Source organism: Trachurus trachurus (assembly GCF_905171665.1).
Source record: "Trachurus trachurus genome assembly, chromosome: 8".
Lineage (NCBI taxonomy): Eukaryota > Metazoa > Chordata > Actinopteri > Carangiformes > Carangidae > Trachurus > Trachurus trachurus.
In genome coordinates this window covers 3,904,635-3,930,632 of record NC_139905.1, presented here as the reverse complement: position 1 = coordinate 3,930,632, position 25,998 = coordinate 3,904,635, and the positions used below count along the sequence as shown (strand labels likewise).

Sequence of the window (25,998 nt, the reverse complement as noted above, 5' to 3'; positions counted from 1 at the left end):
TTCTCCTTCTTCTTATTATCTACCAACTGAATCTGGTTTAATTTTCTAAGGATCTCCTGGTCTTGCTCCTTTTGTTCATGCTCTTTCTTCCTATGCAACTCTACCTGGTGTGCTATGTGATCTGTATAAACACTCTTTATCATGCTCCCTAAACCAACCACTTCTGCTAACTTGCTCCTCACTGACAGGGGCAACCCCTTCTGAATCTTAGCTCGTAAGATTGATTGTTCCATCTGACTCTCTTCTGGATCATTCCCTGTAATACTTCTCCACATCTGATGCGCTCTTGACACATAAGCACGAGGATTTTCATCACATCCCAATGGTTCCATCAAAATATTATCAGGATGCACATTTGTGGGAAATGTGTCCTTCAAAGATCTCCACACTCTAGCTCTATTTGCAGAAAACAGCTCTGAATCATTTACAGAGGTTCCCACATAACGATTAAGTCCTGCTCGCTGCAAAATTTCTTCCATGGCAGGAACTCCCAGAATGTTGGCTAACAATCTTTTAATATCACCCATGGCAGATTGTGTTCCCACCATGATTTCTTCTAGTTTAGATATCCAGGGATGCGCCCCATTCTGGAGGATAGGTAATTTCTCCAGAATATCTGACATGTCTGTGCTTTGCCAGGGTTTGTATTCCAGACTTTGTCCTCTAATGATTACTGGAGCCATAAAACTGGAACTCTTATCTTTCCTCGAACGGAAGTTATATCCTGTTTTTGATTTTTCAGCACTTTGGGTTTCCAGATTACTTTTTTGAGCCTGTAATTGTTCTAGTTTATCCTTGAAGAACTCTTTTGCTGTAGGTGTGGATGTTACAGATAGGCGTGAAACGCAGCTGTCCATTTCCTCATTGATTAATTTTAGACACTCCTGTCTATCTTCTTCTTCCTTTCTCTCAAGACATTTTTTCTCTAGATACTCCATATATGATGGACTCAATTCTCCTAACTCCTCCTCACTATCTTCCCCTTCACTCTCGCTGTCATCTGTGGGACACTTTTTCTTTCCTAACTTAGCTCCTTTCCTCTCTGCTCTAGCTAATATCTTTTTTACCGCAGGATCGTATCCCCCAACATCTCCTTCCAGATCACTTTGATCATCATCTCCAAGATCAATCTTTCTGACTCTAATTTTATCCTTAGCTTTGAAATGCACAGTTTTGCTTTTACTTTTGGAGCTGGGATACATTTTTAAAATTGTTTCTGCTTTTCCTGTCTCTATTATTTTCTCATTATCATCTGTAATATGATAATCTCCTTCCTGAGTAATCACTGGAAGCTGAGGATAAAGTTCTCTAAGCTCCACCTCCTTCTCATAAGGTGGGGGTCTCTGTACTGGGACCACATGTGAGAAGGGTGCATCAATTTCTGTCATTAACTTTTCTACACTCTTTGCATTCTTCTCTAACTCTCCCTGAACCTTGTCTTTCTCCTCCTTTTTATCCTTTGACCATTGCTGTCCCTCTCTCTCAAACAGCTGGAGCATGTCAAGTTCCATCTGTCTCTTCTGTTTACGCTTCTCTCCCTTTTTCCCTTTTTTCTCACCTGCTTTATATATGGACACAAGCACCTGCATTGTTTTAATTACATCTGGGTTAAAAGTCCCTACGACTGGCCATGGTTGGTCAATATTGGACCAACGCCCATGCCACTTCTCTGACATTTCTGCTATACCTTTAATTAAGGGATTATTCTTTTGGACAACTTCAACAGGAGTGATTACTTTTGGATTGTCTATTTTTGACATCTTGATATTCTTCTCTAATCCAATCTTAACCAGATTAACCTTATTCTATTTTATTGTGATTTTTATTATATCTAATGAATTACTACTAAATATATTTAATTACTTATGCTCCTTCAATTGTCACAGTTTATGAAAACAGATGAAAGGATTTGCCAACTTCAGAAATCAAAAGAGAGTTCCACAGGCAAAAATTCACAACGCCAGGTCCACACACAAATCTCTTCTACTACAGAATCAATAATCTTTACCCAGTAATAACCACACCAAATTACAAGCCAAAAACAAAATCTCACACAAACCAGTAACTCAATAATGAAATGATCAGTCCGTTGCCAAGCTTTCTTCTAATTAACTACAACATATGTATGATGCATGTACTATAGGTGTATACACTAAATGTAAATGAAAGTACTATTATCAATCAAACTGTATCAACAATATCAACTATAAATGTATGTACAGAGGTATAAATGCAGGTAAATTTGTCAGAAAGAGTTTGCGGATAAAATCGCACTGGCCTTTATCACCGGATCCCGATGCAAGCGCTGTCATCCGCAAGCCTCAGTTCCTGTGATGCAAACCAGCTGTCCTTGCGCCTCCAGACACACCCTTTGTCCTTTTGCCTCCTCTTTGCACTCTCACACCATGAAAGGAAAACAGACAAATAGTTCAATGCCTTATCAATATAACTAAAACATTTGAACACCTGAAAACATTCCTTCCCCCCTTTATCAAACTTTCATCCTTTGTCAAAGTTTTTACAAAAAGAATCCTCCTCCGGGGTTCATATGTTTTTAACATTTATTTTTCAAGTCCTCTGAAAAAAGAAAAAGAGGCTCATAAAAACATCTTTAACCAAATACCCCTTGGAAGATTTATACATTTTATTTCTTATTAAACGTCCTTTGGAAGCTCATTAAAGCGTCTTCCTCAGGCTCATATCTATTAGCAGCTAAAGAATATATAACATTATATATCTCTATTCAACATGCACTCTATCATATCATAAGTACTTATAAACTTTATTCACAAAAGAAAACCAATCTTCACACACACACACACACACACAAAAATGGGGATTTAACAAACAAACACAAAACAAGTGATCACATAGATATTAAAGCTTCTTTCTAACTCTTTATTACCCTATTTTAATTTTCCCTCTATCAAATGTTTACCCACCTTTTCTAACTTTTATTTTTACTCTTAGTAAACCCCCTTTATCCTTATTTCTTTTAATATCCCAAAATGTCCCTTTATTTTACCTATTTTTACTCAAAAAATCCCTTTATTTTAGTTAACCCTCTTTAACCCCAGTTCCTTTAAACCCACTAAGACCAATTCTTAACTTATATTATTACCCATTACTTAATCCCCTTTTTACCCCTTTTCTTTTACCTACCCATTTTACCCCAAATATCCTATTTTACTTTTACCTCAAATTCCCTATTTCCCCCTTTTTGCGTTGCCTGCAGCGCAAATAAAAACCAAAAACCCCAAATTTAGACAAATTTAGAACGATAATCAACTTCCAATCATCAAAGCAACAATCTCCCACACAAATTCTTTAACGGTGTGATCCAACAGCAGACAGCAGCCCCCACGAGCAAACTAGCGCACACTTACGTGAAAAACTCACCCTTTATAGAAGCCGGCTGTTGCGGGAGTCGGCTCAGTGGAGCTGCCAGCCAACGCTGAGAGGCCACAAACACGTCCAAGTTCGTGACGCCAAAATTGTGGTATATTGATGTGTTGATGAAAAGAAGGATCACCGCTGACACGTCTTCGCTTGCATTCAAAAAAGAAGTTTATTAACAAGAAGAAGAACCGTGTACAAAGAATGCCGAATCCTGGAGCATCTCTGGTCAAAAATGAGATCTCTCTCGACTGGCCCAAAACCTTCCCTTTTTATATGCTGGCTTATCTCCAAAACTCCACCTTCTCCGGACAGAGAGAAACCTCCCGAGATCAGATGGTCAAGGACCTTTGTCTTAACCTATTGATCTTTAGGCTTTTTTAGGTTTTTTAGACTTAGCTAAAAACCCCATATCCTGTATCCTATGTCTCTTGTCCATTAGAGAAGACATCCCCCATTTCCTGTATCCCATTAGAAAAGACATCCGAGTCATTAGGTCATCTTGGACCATACCTATCCCATTAGGTCAGATGACCACCAAGCAGGACATCGATTCACACATTCCTTGAGTTCCAGACAAGGCACACATATAAAGAAGAACATGCAATAATTTAAGATATTAAAGCAAAGGCACAGGTGGATAATACACTACACCTTCAATGAAAAGTGATATATTTCCATAATATGTCTCCTTTAAAACCTTTTTGTTTTCTGTGATGTTTATCTGAGCTTCCTGTTTTTTTGTTTTTTTTTTTACCTTTATTTATGCAGGAAGGATAAATCCTCTGCAGCTCAGGGCAGGTGTTTGATCAGACGCTGCCCCCTGGTGGTCGCAGGAGCACACACACACACACACACACACACACACACACACACACACACACACATACACACCAATAGGGGGAACAGGGGACCTGTCGGGCCAAGCTGCCAAGAGGGGTCTTATGTTTACACTTATTTTGAAAAAACAAACATGGAATATAAAATTGACTTTTAAGGTCTTTTACCATAATATTACTGAAAATGTGACTTTTAATTATTTTTAAAGAAATTGCCAAGAGGGGACTTGGATCTCTGAGCGACATTTACCTATCAAAGAGTGGACCTCCACATACTGCAGTGGAGCTGTCTGCACCCATTCATTCACCTAACGACCCATTCATTCACCTAATGAGTCCTTGTTCACAACAATGACTTTCTCAGTTTCTTTCAAAAATGGATAATATAACTTTAGAGTTATCATTACTTATTTTAAAGTCTCTGTAGTACAAATTGTATATAAATATATAATCATGGCCACATTTGAGAGTGAATATTTTTTATTGAATTGCATGCAGTTCAGAAGTAACATGACTGCATGCACTAATATCAAGTTCTGCAGTATAAGCAACAACATTTACTTTAAACCGGCTTTAATATAGATTAATTCTTTTTTCTTAACAAAGATAATTTGCTCGTCCGTCTTTACTCATCCATAAATGCGTTGCCTCTGTCATTCTTAGCAGTCCAAGAGGGGATCTACTATCATCTCAATTTTAAATAGTCAAAATGCTCTAGACATTTGGTTTCAACCAATTAATAGGAAATAGGAATGCATTTTATTTATTGTTTCGCATTGCAGAAAAAAGGTCCACACTTGGTGCATATGGAATGACAGGGGTCCACTGTTGGCTGGTACATAATGACACAGGTTCCCACTTAGTTAGCATGGAGTGACATACACACTCCATCATGTATGAATATGAAAGAAATAAGCAATAGTGATCATTCTTAAGATATTTTTTTTTCATCAAAACTTAACACAAACATTTCTAATAAAGTAGCACCAATAATGTTTTCATTATTTTTAAATGTAGGGTGTACTACTGCAACACACATTTCTACAGTCTATTAATTTTTCCCCTACAAGAGTTTTATACTCCTTGACTGCATTTTTGTTATAGGAAAAAATATTTGAATTAAAACTAAGGGTTTTAGGTCATTTTAATGTACTTGCATCATGAATCTGTATTTATGAGGATGTATTTTATTTACTGTTTTACATTACAGAAAAAGGTCCACATTTGGTTCATATGGAATGACAGGGGTCCACTGTTGGCTGGTACATAATGACACAGGTTCCCACTTAGTTAGCATGGAGTGACATACACACTCCATCATGTATGAATATGAAAGAAATAAGCAAAAGTGATCATTCTTAAGATATTTTTTTTTCATCAAAACTTAACACAAACATTTCTAATAAAGTAGCACCAATAATGTTTTCATTATTTTTAAATGTAGGGTGTACTACTGCAACACACATTTCTACAGTCTATTAATTTTTCCCCTACAAGAGTTTTATACTCCTTGACTGCATTTTTGTTATAGGAAAAAATATTTGAATTAAAACTAAGGGTTTTAGGTCATTTTAATGTACTTGCATCATGAATCTGTATTTATGAGGATGTATTTTATTTACTGTTTTACATTACAGAAAAAGGTCCACACTTGGTTTATATGGAATGACAGAGGTCCACTGTTGGTTGGTACGGAGTGACACACACACTCCAGCATGGGTGGATAAGCAGAAATGAGATAAATTGCTAAGTTTTAAGATACATTTTAAATCTAAATTTAATACAAACATTTGTAACTATTAATACACACAACACACACACACAAACACATGCAAACACACATATTTAAACTAAAGTAGCACTGGTGAAGTTGTCATTGTAGTTTTTTTAAAACATGGAATGTACTGTGAAAACTCAATGGCAACCTATCAAGATACTTAAGGGAATATTTCAGTTATTGACATTTATGGCTCAACAATAAAACATCTATGAGAAAATAAAGGAGGCGCTGGGGGGTCATCAGTTTGTCTGAGATACAAGGGATAATTCTTCTAGAGGATGGATTAACCTCACTAAGTAATATACCACTGCAACACACCTTTCTACAGTCTGTCAAGTTTATTTTGACTTAAAGCAGAAGTGAGTGATCCGGTCGTTTTCGCTAATGCTGCGTTCCAGGCAGGCTTTTGAAATCGTAAATTACAGCTTCAAGTCACAACTTACGACTTTGTAGCGTTCCAGGCAACCCACTCGTGTTTTTCCGACCTGTTTTACCGGTGAAAGTCACTATAACGGCCACTCGTAACTTCCGACCGGTGAACTCGTACCAGATCGAACTGGTACCACTTCACGGTCGGAAAAATACGAGTTTCCTTGAACGCACCATAACAGTCCTCGTCGCTACGTCACCACATTCACGGCGTTCCTTGGCTGCACACACAGCCCTGCATGCCGTTCTCTCTCCTCATTGGATAAAAACTGTAGGATACGATAAATGTTTTCTCTTCGGCTCAGAGCAGAGCAGAGGGACTGAGAGACCCGTGTTTCAGTCCAAACACTCTATGTAAGTGATTGCTGTCGGAAGATATAACTATTTAAGACTTATATTAACACAAATATATCACTCACTTCTGCTTTAATGAAGTTCCATACTCCTTGACTGCATTGTTGTCATGGGAAAACTACTTTAAATAACTAAACTCAGGATTCAACATGGTCTGATGGCCCAGAGCCACAAAGTGTTATTCTGTAGTCACCTAATGTCCCATATAGATGAAGCTCTGTGGTGGCCACCTATTGTCACTCTTCTACTTTTTAACAGCACATGGTTTCAATCAATTTTAATGTACTTGCATTCTAAATCTATATTAATAGGGATGCATTTTACTTATTGTTTTACATTGCAGAAAAAAAAGGTCCACACTTGGTTTATATGGAATGACAGGGGTCCACTCTTGGTTGGTGCATAATGATACCCACTAAGTGCCCACTTAGTTAGCATGGAGTGACATACACACTCCATAATGTATGAATAAGAAAGAAATAAGCAAAAGTGATCATCCGTAAGAGAAATGTTTCATCACAGCTCCACGTTACACTTGTTCCAGGCTCTGCCCGTCGTTTTTCTCTAGAAATAGAAACTTTTTCCAACTTTTTTTTAATCTCTGTGTAGCGATCGCACTCGTCTTCTCCTTCTATTTCACTTCTTGCTCTGATCTACAGTCTCATTCGTTCTACACATCCCAGAAACCCCAAAATTACTCACAGTGTGGGCGACAGCGTCCCCATTTACCAGCCGCAGAAAACTGCGTTTGACGTATACAGTATGTACGTCAATGGCACTCAATGAGTTAAGTGGGAGGTACACAATAAATCTAATTCTAATCAAATTTATTTTGAAAACAAATAGTAGAATGGCAATCTGATTCAGTGATTAATTTGTTACACATTTGGGTTGCTTCCTAATGATTTTTTGATGTTTTAGTACCCAGCTAAACACAACAACAAGTGTGTATATTCCTTACTATCTACATTATGTATGTGCCTTGTAGGCACTTTACTTGCAGTGTTTTATAAATCTGAATATTTTTTGTCACATCACATCTACCCCGACACTTTAGAGCGCTTCTGTCTCAACGCCGTGTTTGCCTTCGTTCTGACCTGAACACGGCATGTGTTGTTTGGGTTAGAAACATGCACATTTGCAAAGGAAAAAAAGCAAAATCGATAAGCGGAATCATTAAGCAGGCACGCACACAATCCCAAGGAAATGATCACGTGGGAACCAGTTCTGAAGAGGAACCGGTTCTCAATTCCCACCCATAGACTTCAGTCCATGATGTGGACACAAAAGCATTCCTCTACATTGAAGTAGTGAAGTCATCAACACTCATGTATTTCACAGATCCTAAATCCTGGTACACACATAAAGATTCTCTAAATTTCAACCAATTTTTTATCTGTGAAAGACCCCACACGTGAAGATAAAAAATCTGTGATTGAACAGTTTTGATCGTATTGTGTGTGGTGTGCTGTGATATTCCAAACACAACACACCACACACATTAAGATTTTTCAGAGTCGTGACCCTCCGGTCAGAAAACTCAGAAAGAGATCAGTATTGTTGTAGCTACTCTTTCGGGTCTATTTCCGGAATGGACAATGAGAGCGATGTAATTTTTTTAAATGAAAGCGGGACACTTCAGCCTTTACAACGATACCATCTGTGTGTGTCTGTGGCTTCGGAGGCCGAGCAGTAAAGCGGCTGTGAGCGGCGGTCACATGATCATTTAAACATGGCTGCTCTATTGCTGGCTGTTGCTGGCTATGATCGCTACCGTCTTTGCTATCGGCTATCAGGAAATCTCCCGTGTATGCGTGAATGTCTGTGTGAACCTCATGTAATGCCAGGGCTGCACCGTGGCTCTCTGTGGGATTACCGGTGTTGTGTCGAGAAGTGGCTTGCTGCGAGCAGCATGCAGAGCTTGGCACTTCTCAGCACAACACCAGCTTTCCACATGCAAGATGACTTTTGATTTGTAAATATTGAACATGTTTAATATTTACGATTATCAATTCAGCGCCAAACGTTTTCTGAGGCGATTGTTGTGAGAATTTTGACTCTTAACACACCACACGCTACAAGAGAGTCTCATAAAATAATCTTAAAACCTTAGGATAATCGGCCGATTTTTGTCTTTGGTCGGAAGGGGGAAGATCGGGGCAAAATCAGCCCGATTATCTTTATGTGTGTGGTAGGCTTAACTCTACCTCCACTCTCCACTCTAAATGTGGAACTGGCTGAGAAGTGAGTGAGGGCTTTAAATCTGTGCCAGGCGACTTGTGTCAGTCCTTGACTGTCGGCAGTGTGGGGGATGGTTTCTTGTAGCTGACGATGGTCGTTAGCAACTCTGAAGGGCAACCTGGAAAAGACTAGCATCCCTCAGCCAAGATCTTATATCCAAATCAGACTAACAGACAGTGGAATTCCCCAGTCCTAGGTTGGCCATGTGCTACACACCTATGGACTTCTGTGGCAACTGTAAAGAGTGGGTGTCCCAGCAATAATCCACCCTGTCAAGTCTTTGATGAGTTTTGTAAAGGTGTGTGATGCCTTGTGATCAGTATAATATTTTGTCAGCCTTTATATGGTCAACCATGGTGTGCCAGTAGAAATGTTTCTGAAATTAGGATTTATCAGATTTCCAGAGATACAGGGGATAAATCAGCTATAGTGGATGGAATAACTCCAAAATACCCACTGTTGAACTACTGCAACACACATTTTTACTTACCAAACTATTAGCTCTACTGGAGTTCATGTATACCTGTCTGCATATTTTTGGTCCACAACAAAAGTTAAAACTAAAACTAAATTTGTGTTATTTTTCCTTCTGTATATTACACACTGTATCACATAGTCATACACATCTATAGATGAAATTGGTGTATGAATTGAAACCTAATTTAAAGTTGTCAAAAGGTACAGGATTGGCACAGGGTCAGAGAGTTTATATTAAGTGGGAAGTACACAATAAAAGCTGTATTCAGTTCACACTGGTGCTCAGCAGAAATGGGTCTGGTTGCTTTCAGGATGTGTGGATTGTACATTCAACAATCCCATATTACCTTATTCATAGCATCTGAAGTGGATTATAAACAAATTCAATTAATTGTGTTCAGAAGATGGTAAAACGTTATCTAATTTATTTATATTTTAAGTAATTCATTTGTTATCTATTTTGGTTGTTTCCTAATGATTTTCTTTCGTTTCAGTACCCAGCTAAACACAAGTGTGTATATTCCTTATTATCTAGGTATAACCTTGTGCATGTTGTAGTAAGCAATGTGACTTCATTACATTTACACACAGTTTTCTAAGTAGAGTTGAACATTTTTAATGGGGTTTCAGTCTATGATGTGGGCACAAAACATTCCTCGACATTGAAGTAGTTAAGTCACCAGCACTCATGTATTTCACAGGTCCTAACTTTAAGGTAGAGTTGTTGAACTGGGATCTGAGAAGTGAGTGAATGGAGTGAGAGCGGAGTGAGTGCCAGATGATCTGTGTCAGTCCTTGAGTGTGGGCAGTGTGGGGGATGGTTTGTCGTAGCTGACGATGGTCGTTAGGTATTTTCAGGTTGGGCTTCAGAGTTTCTACCTTCTTTCAGCCAACATCTTATATCCAAATCAGACCGACTGAGACACAGGTATTCCCAGGTCTTAGGTTGGCCATGTGCTACCTACGCACCTATGGCCTTTGGTGACTCAACTTCTGTGGCAACTGTAAAGAGTGGGTGTACCAGCAATATTCCATTTTGTCTAAAGAATTGTCAGTTATTTGATGAGTTTTGTGAAAGTGTGTAATTACCTGTTATAATATTCGGTGACAGGGCCTTTATATGAGCCACCATTGTCTGCTAGTAGTAATGCTGTCTGAGAACAACAATTAACATGGAATAAGAAATTCGGATTCATCAGATTGTCATGGATACAGGGAATATGTCAGTGTGTGGACGGAATAACCCCCCAAAAAACCCTGTTAAACTACTCATTAAAAGGTATTTAGAAAATCAAGGGAAATAAAGGAACGCATAAATATAAAAACACATGCAAAGCCTTACAAAGCCTTGTAAAGGACAAGTAGGACACAGCAAGAACTATATTCCTCAGACACGGTCCACACCACTGTCAACTTTTTTTATTTGTGTTGCAGCAGTTCAACATTGAGCTATTTGGGGTTATTCCATCCACACAATGCCTTATCCCTTGTATCTTTGGCAATCTGATGAATCCTAATTTCTTGTGCCATGTTAAAGCAGAAGTAAGTGATATATTTGTGTTAATATAAGTCTTAAATAGTTATATCTTCCGACAGCAATCACTTACATAGAGTGTTTGGACTGAAACAGAGGTCTCTCAGTCCCTCTGCTCTGCTCTGAGCCGAAGCGAAAACATTTATCGTATCCTACAGTTTTTATCCAATGAGGAGAGAGAACGGCATGCAGGGCTGTGTGTGCAGCCAAGGAACGCCGTGAATGTGGTGACGTAGCGACGAGGACTGTTATGGTGCGTTCAAGGAAACTCGTATTTTTCCGACCGTGAAGTGGTACCAGTTTGATCTGGTACGAGTTCACCGGTCGGAAGTTACGAGTGGCCGTTATAGTGACTTTCACCGGTAAAACAGGTCGGAAAAACACGAGTGGGTTGCCTGAAACGCTACAAAGTCGTAAGTTGTGACTTGAAGCTGTAATTTACGATTTCAAAAGCCTGCCTGGAACGCAGCATTAGCGAAAACGACCGGACCACTTACTTCTGCTTTAAGTAAGATGTTGTTCCCAGACAACATTTCTGGCAGAGAATGGTAGCTCATAAAAATGCTCTGTGACTCTATATTTCATTTACCCATGTTTCAGTCAGTCTGTTTTGAATGTAAGTAAGTGGAGTGAAATGCACACTCCATCATGTATGAATAAGAAAGAAATAAGCAAAAGTGATCATCCTTAAGAGAAATTTTTCATCAAAACTTAACACAAACATTTCTAATAAAGTAGCTCAGATAAATACAGTGGGGCCAGGCCGTTAAGTGCTTTAAAAACAAACATTGAAAGTTTAAAATCAATTCTGTAAGGGACAGGGAGCCAGTGAAGGGAGTTAAGAACAGGAGTAATGTGCTCACGTCTATTAGTGTTAGTTAAAAGACGGGCAGCAGCGTTTTGGACAAGTTGGAGGCGACTGAGCGAAGACTGGGAGACGCCAACATAAAGTGCATTGCAATAGTCCAATCTAGAACTGAAACATTTTGACTGTGTGAATGTGTGTGGCAATAGTTTAACATAGGGATCCTCTCAATGAATTATCCCTTGTATCTCTGACAAACTGATAATCCCCCATTCCCTCTGTATTTTCCCATATCAAATTGTTGTATATCAGTACCTCTTTGATGGTTTACTTGTACATAATATATCATCGTAGGTTGCCATTGAGTTTTCACAGTACACCCCACATAAAAAAACACGACATTACCGTTGCTACTTCATTATAAATGTTTGTATTAAGTTTTGATGAAAGTTTTGAGCTTTTGAGGTTAATCCATCCTCTAGAAGAATTATCCCTTGTATCTCAGACAAACTGATGACCCCCCAGCTGCTCTTTTATTTTCCCATACATGTTTTATTGTTGAGCCATAAATGTCAATAACTGAAATATTCCCTTAAGTATCATGGAAGGTTGCCATTGAGTTTTCACAGTAACTAACCCTAACCCCATGTTTAAAAACAAAACTACAATTACAACTTTACCAGTGCTACTTAAGTTGAAATATGTGTGTTTGCATGTGTTTGTGTGTGTTGTGTGTATTAATAGTTACAAATGTTTGTATTAAATTTAGATTTAAAATGTATCTTAAAACTCAGCAATTTCTCTCCTTTCTGCTTTGCTGGAGTGTGTATGTCACTCCGCACCAACCAACAGTGGACCCCTGTCATTCCATATAAACCAAGTGTGGACCTTTTTCTGTAATGTAAAACAGTAAATAAAATACATCCTCATAAATACAGATTCATGATGCAAGTACATTAAAATGACCTAAAACCCTGAGTTTTAATTCAAATATTTTTCCTATAACAACAATGCAGTCAAGGAGTATAAAACTCTTGTAGGGGAAAAAATAATAGACTGTAGATATGTGTGTTGCAGTAGTACACCCTACATTTAAAAATAATTACAAGATTATTGGTGCTACTTTATTAGAAATGTTTGTGTTAAGTTTTGATGAAAAATGTATCTTACGGATGATCACTTTTGCTTATTTCTTTCTTATTCATACATGATGGAGTGTGTATTTCACTCCATGCTAACTAAGTGGGCACTTGTATCATTATGCGCCAACCAACAGTGGACCCCTGTATTTTAATTAATTTTTTTAATTAACAGGTTGGTGGTAATACCTGCTTAGCATTTCTGCTCGTTGCACCTCCGCCAGTGCCTAGGTACCAGCTGCAGGGTCCTCAGCTCATTCTATATAAACCAAGTGTGGACCTTTTTCTAAAACGTAAATCAACAAATAATTCCTATACAGATTTATGACGCAAATACATTAAAATTAATTGAAATCACATGCATTTAAAAAGTAAAAGTCTGACAATAGGTGCCCCCAACAGGGCTTTATCTATATGAGATGTACGTGGCCAAAAAGTAACTTTTTGTGGCTCTGAGCCATCAGGCCATGTCAAACTGTGTTTTCCCATGACAATAATGCAGTTAAGTAGTATAAAACACCAGTACAGTGAAAAATTAATAGACTGTAGAAATGTGTCTGGCAATAGTTTAACATAGGGACTTTGTGAGATTAATCCTCTCAATGAATTATCCCTTGTATCTCTGACAAACTGATGATCTCCCAAACCCTCTGTATTTTCCCCAAAGATAACAAATTGCCGTGCCAATACTTTAATATCAGTTACTCTTTGATGGTTTACTTCTACATAATATATCATCATAGGTTGCCATTGAGTTTTCTGTAATATAAAACAGTAAATAAAATACATCCTTATGAATACAGATTTATGATGCAAGTACATTAAGATTACCCTAAATCCTAAAACCCTCTCTTAAAAAATTAATAGACTGTAGAAATGTGTGTTGCAGTAGTACATCCTACATTTTAAAAATAATTACAACATTATTGGTGCTACTCATTATACATTTTTGTGTTAAGTTTTGATGAAAGTTTTCTCTTAAAAACTATCACTTCACACTCACATGATGGAGTGTGTATGTCACTCCATGCTAACTAAGTGGGGTCGTGTGTCATTATGCACCAACCAACAGTGGACGCCTGTCATTCCATATAAACCAAGTGTGGACCTTTTTCTGCAATGTAAGTCAACTAATAATTCCTATACAGATTGAGAACACATGTATATTGTAAAATTGAAACCCTGTGCTTAAAAAAACTGGACAAGCAACAATAGCAAGGTCAATTATTTTTAATGTTTAATCAGAATTCAACAGAAATGATCTAAATTACCATTTTATTTAAAATTTTGTTATGGGTGATCAATTTTTTCAATATTTTAAAATGTATATTATACCTAATACAGTGTTGAGTTTAAACTTAAGACATCCATGAAAACAGAACCTTTATATTTTGTTACAAAGAATAACAAATCATGTTTCAAGGTACTGGTTTGTTCACTAAGGAGCCTGTTTGATAGCCTCTCTACAGTCTGAAAGGCTGCCGGGGCTGCAAGTCGTTCACACTATGGAGGAGTGTAAGAAACGACGTGTGTGAATGAGTCGTTAAAAACCCTGCTCCAGCCTGCCGGGGCACTGCTGAATAATATATAATATATATATATATATATATATATAATATCAACAATATTTTATTCATATAGCACTTTTCTTAGCAAAGCTTTAGAGAAAATATTAACAACAACACTCACTTCACTTCTGTGTCATTGTATAGTTTTCTCAGTTTACTTAACTATTGTGTTTTTTATTTTTTATTTTTTATTAAACCTCGCCCATAACTAATGGGGAGAATGAAAAAAGGAAATGATTTAAATAAGTATATGCAATAGAAATAAATGATGAAAAAGGGGATTAAATATGAAGGTAGATAAATACAGAAGCAAATTAAAACAGAAATATGAGTTTATGTCTTTTTTTTACATTTTTATAATACCCATGATAATACAAACCTTTTTACAAATAAAACAGAATTAGTGAAACACCTCTTTGTGACATCACTGTCAGATTACAGACCACTGAGCTTTGGTGATAAAACCGAGCCTATTTTTTAGGCCTTTTCTCGAAAATTGCATATCCATAGTAAAATGAGTATATCTCTGCAACCATAAGGTCTATTTGAATACTTTTGGTGTCATAGTAATGGGGAAAAAATGAGGAATTGCTGAGATGTGTAAATTTCAGTATATCTGTTACTGGTGAAGAGTAAATGAAGATGACACACAGAAAAAAATCATAAAATTCATATTCGCCTAAAAAAAAAGTCATATTTTTGATGAGTGCCCTTTAGAATAATGCTGATGAAGCTCAAACTATCTATAAAATCATTGTACAACATGTGAACATTGTCTCTGCAGTGGTTGATTCTGATTAATTGAAGCAGGACAAAATGATTGAGATTTTGCTACAAAATATCCAGGCGAACTTTCCAAAATGTCCATTTTTGGCACAGCTTGGAACCACCTGCTACTATAAACTATTGTTTAATCTTTATTTTCACACAATTTGGATAAACTAACTGAAAATAAATCTACTGGAACCGATTGTAAATAACTAACATAGTGGATTCAGTGTCTCTGTGTACTGCTGCACTCTGCAGCTTATTTGGGGGGGGTTGGGCTTTCAGCCTCTATCTCTGCAGCGCTTTGGTCGATTCGAGTGATTGACGGCTCATTGTAACCAGTAGAGAGAGAGGAATGACGCAAGACCCAGGTCGATGTGATTGGCCGCACTGGCAGCCATGTGCCAGCCATGAACCAATCAGATCAGCAGATCCACGTGCAGGCCAACGTGGGGTTGTGTGCGCGCGCACCAGGCTTCCGTGCAGGGTCCTAGAGCCGTCGGATTTCGGCCCGGCTGGTTCAGATGTAAATACTAGGCAGACTTCAACTGGAAATATTGTGGATTTACCCATAACACAACCTTTTCACGGCAAAACAGCAAAGGTAAGAGCAAATGTACGACCATGTTTTGGCCACGCAGCGTCTGGTTTTGCTCGACTTTGTTCGTTGTTGGCTTCTCCCTCTGCCGTGCTGCTGCTAGCAGCTGTTAGCTGCGGTTGTTGAGGGACGCCCCAGTGTTGACGTTCAGATGAGAGGTCGCTGATGTGTTTTGCATAATGTACAGTTGTATACGAGCCAGAAATGTGGCGACTGGGTCCACACAGAGGTGCTTTATGAAGTTTGATGTCTAGTTGTTTGTTTGAGTAGTGTTTGGGCTGTGTTTGGGTCATATAAACATGGTTTTTACACGTTGTAGCCCAGCTTCTGCTGTTTAATTTGACATATAATATGACCATATTCTTTCATAATCAGTGCAGTGGGGGCTCTGTTATTGTTATGCATGTCTTCAAGTCCCCCAAATGGGGGACTTTGGATTTTAACAGGCTTGTTTTTTATGTTTTTATGTGAGCGGTCATCTTATTTTAAGGCCGTCTGTCTTGTTGTCATGGATACTGAACCTCGTCTAAACCTTCAGTAGAACTCAGGGATGAGCAGACTTGGTCAAAGGTCACATTAGCTCTCCGAACATGATTTCCGCCTCAATAGGAGCGTTTCCACTGCAGGAAGCTCCCCTGAACTCAAAACGGGGCCGAAACGAGTCCCTCCGTTTGGGTAGGTACTCAGATCGGCCCTAAAAAACTCCCGAAAAGCCCCGAAATAAGCGGCATTTCTAAAACCCAGCAAAAAGAGAGAATAAGTCAGTAAAAGATGCATGAGAGTAGTAGTAGTAAAAAATAATAATAATAAAAAAAAGATAAATATGTGATCAAAACGGCATTTAAAAACCCCAGCTTTTTTTTTAGAGAGCGTCTGTACTGCCAGACAACAACAAGAGCAGTAAAAAAAAAAAAAAACAATAAACAAAAAAAACGGCTGCACAATGACTGTGCAATGATCAAAACTCTCCCCCTAGATTCACACTGACAAGTATGTCAAAAAGCCCTATGTTATCCGGGTACTGTACGTACATTTTTAGTCAAAAGCGTATTCATAAGCATAGGGTTCGAATGCTGGTCTCCTGCACAGCGGGCGACGATGCAAACCGTTTTGCCAAGAGGTCAATGACCGCTTAGCAGCCAGGTTTGCACGTCCTTTATGGGTGAGTGAGTGCACCCGGACCCTCCGTTACACTCGTGCGAAGCCGAATGTGCACATAAATACCATCTCCCGTGACTTTTTAAGTTGGATGGCTTGCAGTGTAATATGATGCCAAGTTTCATGTATGTTTTACGTGACACTTCAGGTTGAGGATGATTGCAATCAAGGATGTGGGCCTGATACAGTCAGCAAACACAACCTGTGTTATTCATGATCCTGGTGCATTTCAGATAATACACTATTGTCTTAACACTTTAAAACAAATATTAACACAAGCTGCATGGGTTAAGGTCTTGTGTCTTCATCTCTCTCTCTACCTTTATTTCAGACACAAACCACATTTAATACATTACATTATGTTGGAACACAATATTGTGTTCCTCAATGATGCTGACGCAATGATGCTGCATCAGCATCATGTGATAGGAATGATCTAAATGTCCTGAACAGGCCACCGTACAGAGGACAAACCATACGACGTAGGTAACACCATGACGCCTCTCTCTAGCGCCACCCTCAGGTCAACTGGTTGGATCAACACAACTCTGGTTTCTGAATTTATGACACAATGTTATAAAGGTTGTTTTTATTTTATGAATGATTCTGCACTAACTGAGACTGACGCAGGTTTTTATTTTACCTGGATCCAAACATTTCTGTATTATATTTTCATATGACACAGTTTTGATTTGAAGGGAAACATTTAGGAACTTTAAAAAACTGCTGGAGTGCTGTGTTTTCTAAGAATCTTTTCTATGCATAATGTACAATAAGTTGTATAAATGACATCGAGCTACAGTACATAAATAAAATTTGACTTTAATGTTGCAAAGTTGGAGTTGGATTTTCCTACGCTGATACTAATCATGGTGTAATTTGTAGACACAGTTATGAAAGTTTCAGTCTGGATTAATGAACTCTAAGATGTGTTTCATGATGATGATGATGATGATGATGATGATGATGATGATGATGATGATTTTATCCGTATAATAACAGTTTCAGTATTTAGTCGTGGATCATTGACAGAGTTGGTGGTTTTTGTGGGCGGGGCCAGGTTTGTTCAGGTAAGTAAATATGAGGTATTTAAAAACAGTGACCTTCATTATTCCTCTCGGCATCGACTCAGTCTGGAGACGTTTCCATCATGGAGGTGAAGCTGCTTTGTGTTGCCGTGCTGTTGGTATTGGTGTCGACACTCACAGGTGAGCCCTGCCTGCTCCATATTATAAATAGATATTGTAAAAAATATATATATATATTAAATTGACCTGGTCTCAGCAGAGCATCGGTGTTGATCAGCTGACGGCAAAGGAAAAATATCTGAACTGAACAGATTAAATGACTTCAGATAATTCATTATTTTATTCCCAATGTGCTGTTTGTGTATTTATCTACTCAAAACTCAAATAAACTTTATTTGTCCCGGGAGGGAAATTTGTCTTGGGCATAATACAGCTGCTTTGTACTTGTAAAACATACATACACAATACATGCATTACAGTAGCAACACTGGCACACATATCCAAGAGAGAAAAGAGAGAAAAAAAAAAAAAGAGAAGATTTGAAGAATTGACTCACTTTATACACTGAATCAACACAAAACATTAAATTAACACTTAATTCTCTTTAAATTGCGACTTTGTTCCTGTTAAACTATGTCTTTATTTCAGAATCAGAGCAGATTTTACTTCCAAAGTTATTACACCCACAAGGATTTTGAAGTAGAAGTACAAATAATATAAATAGCAACTCAATATAGATAAAACAGGAGTGTTAGTAATTAATTTGTATAGTAAACGGTAAAATACGTAAAAGTACAAAAAAGATAACAAAAAATAACTTACAACAACAACAAATGATTAAAAATGAAGACAAAAATAAAACAAACTAAAGTAAAAGCAGTGCTTAGTTTGTGCCGGATCCTGCCGGAACAAGATCCGGCACCTCGCTGATTGGTCCGGGACCTCCTCTGTCAATCAAATAGACATAGACAAGGCATAAATATTTGAATTTCTTTGTATGTGTGTCTTACTTGGGTTGTTGCTGACATCTGGTGAAAATTTCATATCAACAGCTCGATTAGAAAAACGTTTTCTTAGAAAAATGTTGATGCATTCAATACTTATTTTCCCCGCTATATATTTGTAATATATACATTTATTGTATATTTTTTCTGTAACAGCAGCATACAATTGTGCTTTTCTTATCTGTGATTTTACTCTGAACATGAAATGGTGTTTTTATACCAATAAAAACATATATAGGCATCTTCTATAATACTGTGATTTCTACTGATCCATATTTTATTTATTTCTTGTGTCTCTTCCACAGGAATCGACGCTCAGTCTGACGGTGAGTTTGGCTCTTTTTTTTTTAAGTATATTTTTTGGGCATTTTTGCCTTTTTATGGATAGTATAGTTGAGAGAGACAAGAAACAGGGAGGCAGAGAGAGGGGGAATGACACGCAGTAAACGGCGCCTGACACGGGACTCGAACCAGGCCCGACTGCAGCAAGGACTGTGCCTCATGGGGCGCCCGTTCTAACCACTACGCCATGCGACGCCCCCAAGTTTGGCTCTTTTTGTTTCTACGGTCCGTTATTTCTTTATAACAGACTGTCGTCATCGTTGCTGGGGACGTCGCTCTGATCAGAGTGACAGAGCAGAAGACCTATGCAGGATATTTACCTTCTGTTTCATTTTTACCGTCATTAAACAGCTTCAGACTAATTGTGATGTTATCATGTAAGATAAATGACTTGTAACTTGTTACGGGGAGAGTGGAGGCTCTCTGCCTTCCACATTGTGACTGGAAACCAAACCTGCGATCAGATCAGTGTCACAGCTCTCGTCTCTGTGGCACTGCGAGTCTGTAAACCGTCATCTCTTGTTTATGACAGATACAAATACACAAATACACACATGGTAACATACAGTAGGCTATATACTGTATGATAATCTTTATTGAAAACAAATGCACACGACCGGGAGGAGGCTTAGAAAAACAGTGGAGAAGTGACAGGACGTGTCCCGTGCAATAAGCGGGATAATGTAGAGTTATAACTTACATTAAAGATTTAATTTCAGTTCATGTTGAGATTTTTTAACTTTGAACTTTGACTCTTTACCTTCAGTTTGTGGCACCGCGCCGCTCAACACCAGGATCGTAGGAGGTCAGGATGCTGATATGGGGGCGTGGCCATGGCAGGTCAGCATTCACATATCCAATAGTTTCACCTGTGGAGGCTCCCTCATCAACAACCAGTGGGTCCTGACGGCCGCTCAGTGTTTCCCCAGGTGAGCTCTGACACATCAAACACCTCACCTGTCCAAACAGATGGATTAAGTAGTCACATGTTGTCCTGTTGTTTTTCTCAGCACCAACACTTCTGATGTGATGGTTTACCTCGGGCGTATGACACAATCAGGCCAAAATCCTAATGCCCAGAGCCGCAAAGTGATCCAGATCATCAGACATCCAGAATACAACAGCAACATGTTCAATCACGACATTGCCCTGGTGGAACTGTCCTCACCGGTTACATTCAACGACTACATCAGACCTGTGTGTCTGGCAACAGCTGACAGCGTCTACATGGATGGGACGAATGTCTGGGTCACTGGCTGGGGATACCTCCAAACTAACGGTAGGTATCAATATTAATATCAATATCAATATCAGTAGAGTAGTGACTGAAACATGGGCCCCCGTTTCCATTGAACTGGTTCCAGTGCTGGTTCGGAGCCAGTGCCTGCTTAGCACCGGTTCTTTGCTTCTCCACCGCCTAAGAACCGGTTCTTGGTTCTTAAAACTGGTTCCAAGCACCAACTCCTTGCTGGGCTAAAGAACAGCACCAGTTCCTCCAGGGGCTGGGGGTGGAGTTACCTGAGCAACAAGACCAGCACGAAGATATACGGAGAGACGTTATCGTCGATATGTATTAAGTTTGTCTATCTGCTATGTAATCGATGTAAACACAGTTTAAGGGGAATTCCGGTCATTTTTGACCCCTAAATCATTGTCCTGATGGTCACCCAGTGTTGGAGGGAGCAAAAAACGCGACTAAAATTGATGCAGGCAAACCGGAGTTACACCATGGCTAGACGGCGCTAGAGCACTGGAAAAGAGAGTAAGGACACCACCATTGAGTGGCAGGATATGGGTATTGCAAAAGCGCCCAGAAAACTCATTCACTCAAATGTATGTGTGTTGCCCACTTGCTTGTAAATTGATGAAAACGGCTGTGTTTTTGTTTTTAGGTGTCTTGGTCGTATCAAATAATACTTATAATTTGTTTAATACAAAATGAAGATTGAAACATGATTAATGTACAACAATTGTTTTTTTGTTTTTTTTTGTTTTTTACTCGCCTATGCGTTCATATTTAAGGGTCCTCAATGATGCTATTAACGTGAGTGATCTATAAATGTCCTTAAATTATTGAAAACACCACACTTGCTCATTCACCAACAATGCAGAGATGTCAGTTCTTGGGCGCTTTTGCAAAACCCATATTCCTCCACCAGGAGGCGCTTCCATTGAACCAATGCTGTCCTTATTCTCTTTTCCAGGGCTCTACTCGACGCTAGCGATAGCGACAATGCTAACCCATGGGGGCAATTCTTTCAACCACAACAAACACTCAAAAAGCAATCAAATATCTATGGTACATGACTGGAATCCTTAGAGACACCACTGAACTCATATAGTGTAACAGTATAAACAGTATAAACTTAGTGTTTTTGCATGTAGCCACTCATCTCAGATAGCCCAACTCTGAAACATCCTGGAAAGACATTACTATCCCATCACAGAGCGCCTAATAAACGGTGTGTGTGTGTGTGTGTGTGTGTAAACGGTCGGACATTACCACTGCACTGCTCGACCGCTTATTTTTGTAAAGAAATCATCACAACAAGGAAAAAGTGTCTGTTTCTGTGGCGGAGAGAGCAGGCGCTCTGCGATCGGATTGTTGTGTTTGTGTGGTTGAAAGAATTGCCCCCATAGGTTAGCGTTGTCGCTAGCGCTAGCGCCGTCTAGCTATGGTGTAACTCTGGTTTGCCTGAATCAATTTTAGTCGCGAAGACGGGTTTAGACCGAGAGTTAGACCAAGGTTTTAATTTTCAGGTCCGTTTATAACTGTAGCAGGCAGCAAAGACAGGAACAGCTCCTGGATGGGGAGTGTGGCGCTGACTTGGCTCCTAACAAGTGGAAAAGCAAACTGGTTCTTTGGAGGCACCAGAGTTGAACCAGTTAAGCACCGAACCAGCACTGGAACCAGTTTGGTGGAAAAGGGTTAATGGAGAAGCGGCAACTGCAGTTCCTTTCCTGACTGCAAGCAGGAAGTAACGTCGCCATGGGACCTCAGTTTGTAAAAGGTCTCCATGTAAGGGAACGGGAGTCAAAGTTTCATTTCGTGATCTGATTGAATTGTGTCATGAAAAAAAAGATATGACCTCTACCTGTTTAAAACATCAGGTTTCATGAAGAGAAATCAGCAGTTTATCGTAAAACGGCAACAGAAGAATGTATTTAGTGTGAAGACGCTCTACGGACTACAAATCTGGTGTCCCACTAAAAATACATCACCAACTGACACGGGAAAGGAAGGGCGCCATGTGGTGACGTCTGGGGATTAGTTCTTCTCAAACCTTCGGTTCATGTTCTGTTAATAACACTTACATCTCTTCTCTTCGTCAGAGACTCTTCCTCCTAATAGGACGCTGCAGGAGGTGGAAATTTCTGTCGTTTCCAACAGTGAGTGCAACAAAGTCTATGAACTAATCACAGTGAACATGATCTGTGCCGGCGTCTCCTCTGGAGGGAAGGGCACCTGCAAAGTGAGTTTATCTGGAACCTTTTCACCTCTTTGTATCTTGTATCTTTGTTGATATGGACCAGTTATTGTGTCTGCAAAAAAGATTTGATTGATTGATTGATTGATTGATTGATTGATTGATTGATTGATTGATTGATTGATTGATTGATTGATTGATTGATTGATTGATTGATTGATTGATTGAATGATATCTACATTATTCTATTATTTTAATAATAATAATAAAAATAATAATAAGCTAACAATAACCACTTCTGAAGTGCTTTGATAGGCAAGCCAAATGTCACAAGGACACAAGCACTTGGACAAAAACAATGAAAGCAATAAAAGGATGACATGGACACAATAATAGTTCACTCGAGAACTTCTCTGTAACACATTTAGTGGTCATACTGTAACACGTTCATCGTGTTGCATGTTCAGTGAATCAACTACACGGACACAACCTTTTCGCAAACGTGTTGTTTCCTGAACATACTACTGAAAGCAGTGTTGCAGTACTGTTCATCAGCACGTTCACGTTGAACGTACTACACAGTGAATGTGAGCTGCGTCGTAATGTAAACGTTAGTCTTAGTCTTTATCTTTAACTGGGTCTTTGCATGTGTTTTCTTAAGCTACAGTGAGTTAAACCCTCAGGGCCACTGTAATTTTAGAAATCAAATGGTATCCCCAATTTTACTGAAGTTTTAATTCTGAGTTTGTCTTTCTCTATTAACCGTTGTGTTAATCCTGTGCAGGGTGACTCTGGCGGCCCCATGGTGACTAAAAGTGGGTCCAGGTGGGTCCAGGGTGGAGTGGTGAGTTTTGGAAGCTCAAGAGGCTGTGCTTTGCCCGAAACTCCATCACTCTTCACCCGAGTGTCCCAGTATGAGTCCTGGATCAACAGCAAGATCACCACCAACCAGCCGGGCTTCATCACCTTCTCAGCTTCCTCCAGTGTCGGTCCAGCCACCGGAGTCTTCCTCACTGTTCTGCTCTCTGTCTACGTCCTCTCATAGGAGGTTTAATGATGAGTCAGTCAGGTCGGAGAAATGCTCCTGAATAAAGTCAAATCAAAGCCAAAACAACAACAAATTTATACTCTCCTATATTTGATAGGCTGAATACCTTGAGGTTCATTTTTCCTGAAACTAAATAAAATCAGTAATCATATTTTCATTTGTTTCTTCTTTACTTTCTGGTGTCTTTTGATTCTCTCTGCAAAACACACAGTTGGTTTATATTTGCCTCTTTATTACAAAAATACTCAGTTTTACCCTCTTATGGGTAAAAAAAATTCAATATTCAATTTGTGCATTTTTAAGGTAATACTGTTTATGTTGCGTTTGCAATTGAATCAAGTCAACCGGACGTAGTTTTTGTCTTGAAGACGTTTCGCCCCTTATATGAGCACAGTGGAGGGTGGACGGACATATGATCAACAACAACCTCAGAGATGAATAATTGATCCCTGTCAATCAAACAAAACAAAATGAGACTGTTGAGACTCATGTTGTCTTATCTCTAGTCCTGCAAAACCAACAACTCTTTACCCATTAACCAATAATAAACATTTTGTTGTATAGAACAAAGACGGGCCTTGAACGCACCACAAGTCACAAATTGATAAAGTTGAAGTTGAACTTTCAGCGGATCAGAAGATCATGAAGCTCCTCACAAACACTTGTTTATTAAAAGTGTTGGCAGCATTAGCAACAAAACAAAACGTAGAAAATATAAAACATGCTCAGATTTTACTGATGTGATGAAAAGACGAGGCAGAATTTATTGAACACACGAACACAGCATGGAGCTGGTCACAGCAGATCAGGAGCCAATCTACTGAACCAGGTAATAACATGGTCATGTGTGATAATAATAATAATAATAATAATAATAATAATAATAATAATAATAATAATAATAATAATAATAATAATAATAATAAAATGTATTCATGGTGGATTGTCACTGTTTGTATAAATCTATATGGTGCTGTTTGTGTCTAGTGATTAGTCTGTACAGGAGGTTGAGGCCTAATGAATGAGCGCACGCACACACACACACACACACACACACACACACACACACACACACACACACACACACACACACACACACACACACACACACACACACACGCCTTTTTCTGACCTATGACCTCTTTAAATGAAGCAGAGAGTTAAAGTGAACCAGCTTTACCACAAAGAGATTTTTATTAAGATAATACTACAAATACAACTAATACTAAAAATAATATTTACTGTCTTTACTGCTAATATATGCTAATTTCTTGTATATAGGCTACTTTTGTACATTACATTTTATTTTATTAGCTATTGCTATTTTATGTTTGTTCTTTATATTTTACTATTTTACTAGTTTGTTCTTTATATTCTGTTATCGTCACTGTGTGTCTGTGTAATGCTGCTGCTGCACTGTAATTTCCCAGCTTGGGATCAATAAAGTCTATCTATCTATTTCAAAGGAGGTTAAATCGAAAGCAACTGGACTTAGTTATTTGTCTAGGAAGACGTTTCACCTCTCATCCAAGAGGCTTCATCAGTTCATGTACGCAGCTAACCAGGCTGGGACTGGTCCAACTATCTGGTGTGGAGACTCACTATTTAACCTCTTGTGTGGGCGTTTCACAAGGGTGATGATGTCACTGGTTCCCTTTTGTGCTCCAAGTGCCAACGACAGTCGTTGGAGTGACAGTCGTTGGTGGGAAGTTGGTTTCGACTTTGTTAGTGCCCTATTGTTTTCTAACAACAGTCGTTGGAGTCACTTGCCACTTGTGAACAGTAGTTGTTCTTTGAGGCTAGATGGTTGAGTCTCCTGGGAAGGGATGAAAGGGCAGCATTGTAAATTGGAGATAGGTGGTGTCTCAGACCTCCTCCCCTGTTGAGGGTTGGTTTTTCTACTTTTACAAAAATGGCTTCTTTAACTCCTCTTTCAAACCACCTGTCTTCTCTGTCTAGGATTTGGACATTGCTGTCCTCAAAGGAGTGGGCTTTCTCCTTGAGATGTAAATGAACAGCAGAGTCCAGTCCTGAGGAGTTTGCTCTCCTGTGTTGGGCCATG

At 38.8% G+C, this 25,998-nt stretch overlaps 1 protein-coding gene across 1 annotated transcript; it reads left to right on the top strand.

The window, feature by feature from the left end:
- Positions 1-18,236: 18,236 nt before the first annotated feature.
- On the top strand, positions 18,237-23,933 carry LOC310989802 (testisin-like; the record flags this gene model as incomplete). The annotated part of the gene is made up of 6 exons (XM_083976951.1): positions 18,237-18,294; positions 19,424-19,444; positions 20,227-20,389; positions 20,471-20,739; positions 22,794-22,933; positions 23,673-23,933. 6 exons carry the CDS (start codon positions 18,237-18,239, stop codon positions 23,931-23,933), a joined length of 912 nt encoding a protein of 303 aa, XP_083833077.1.
- Positions 23,934-25,998: the final 2,065 nt, after the last annotated feature.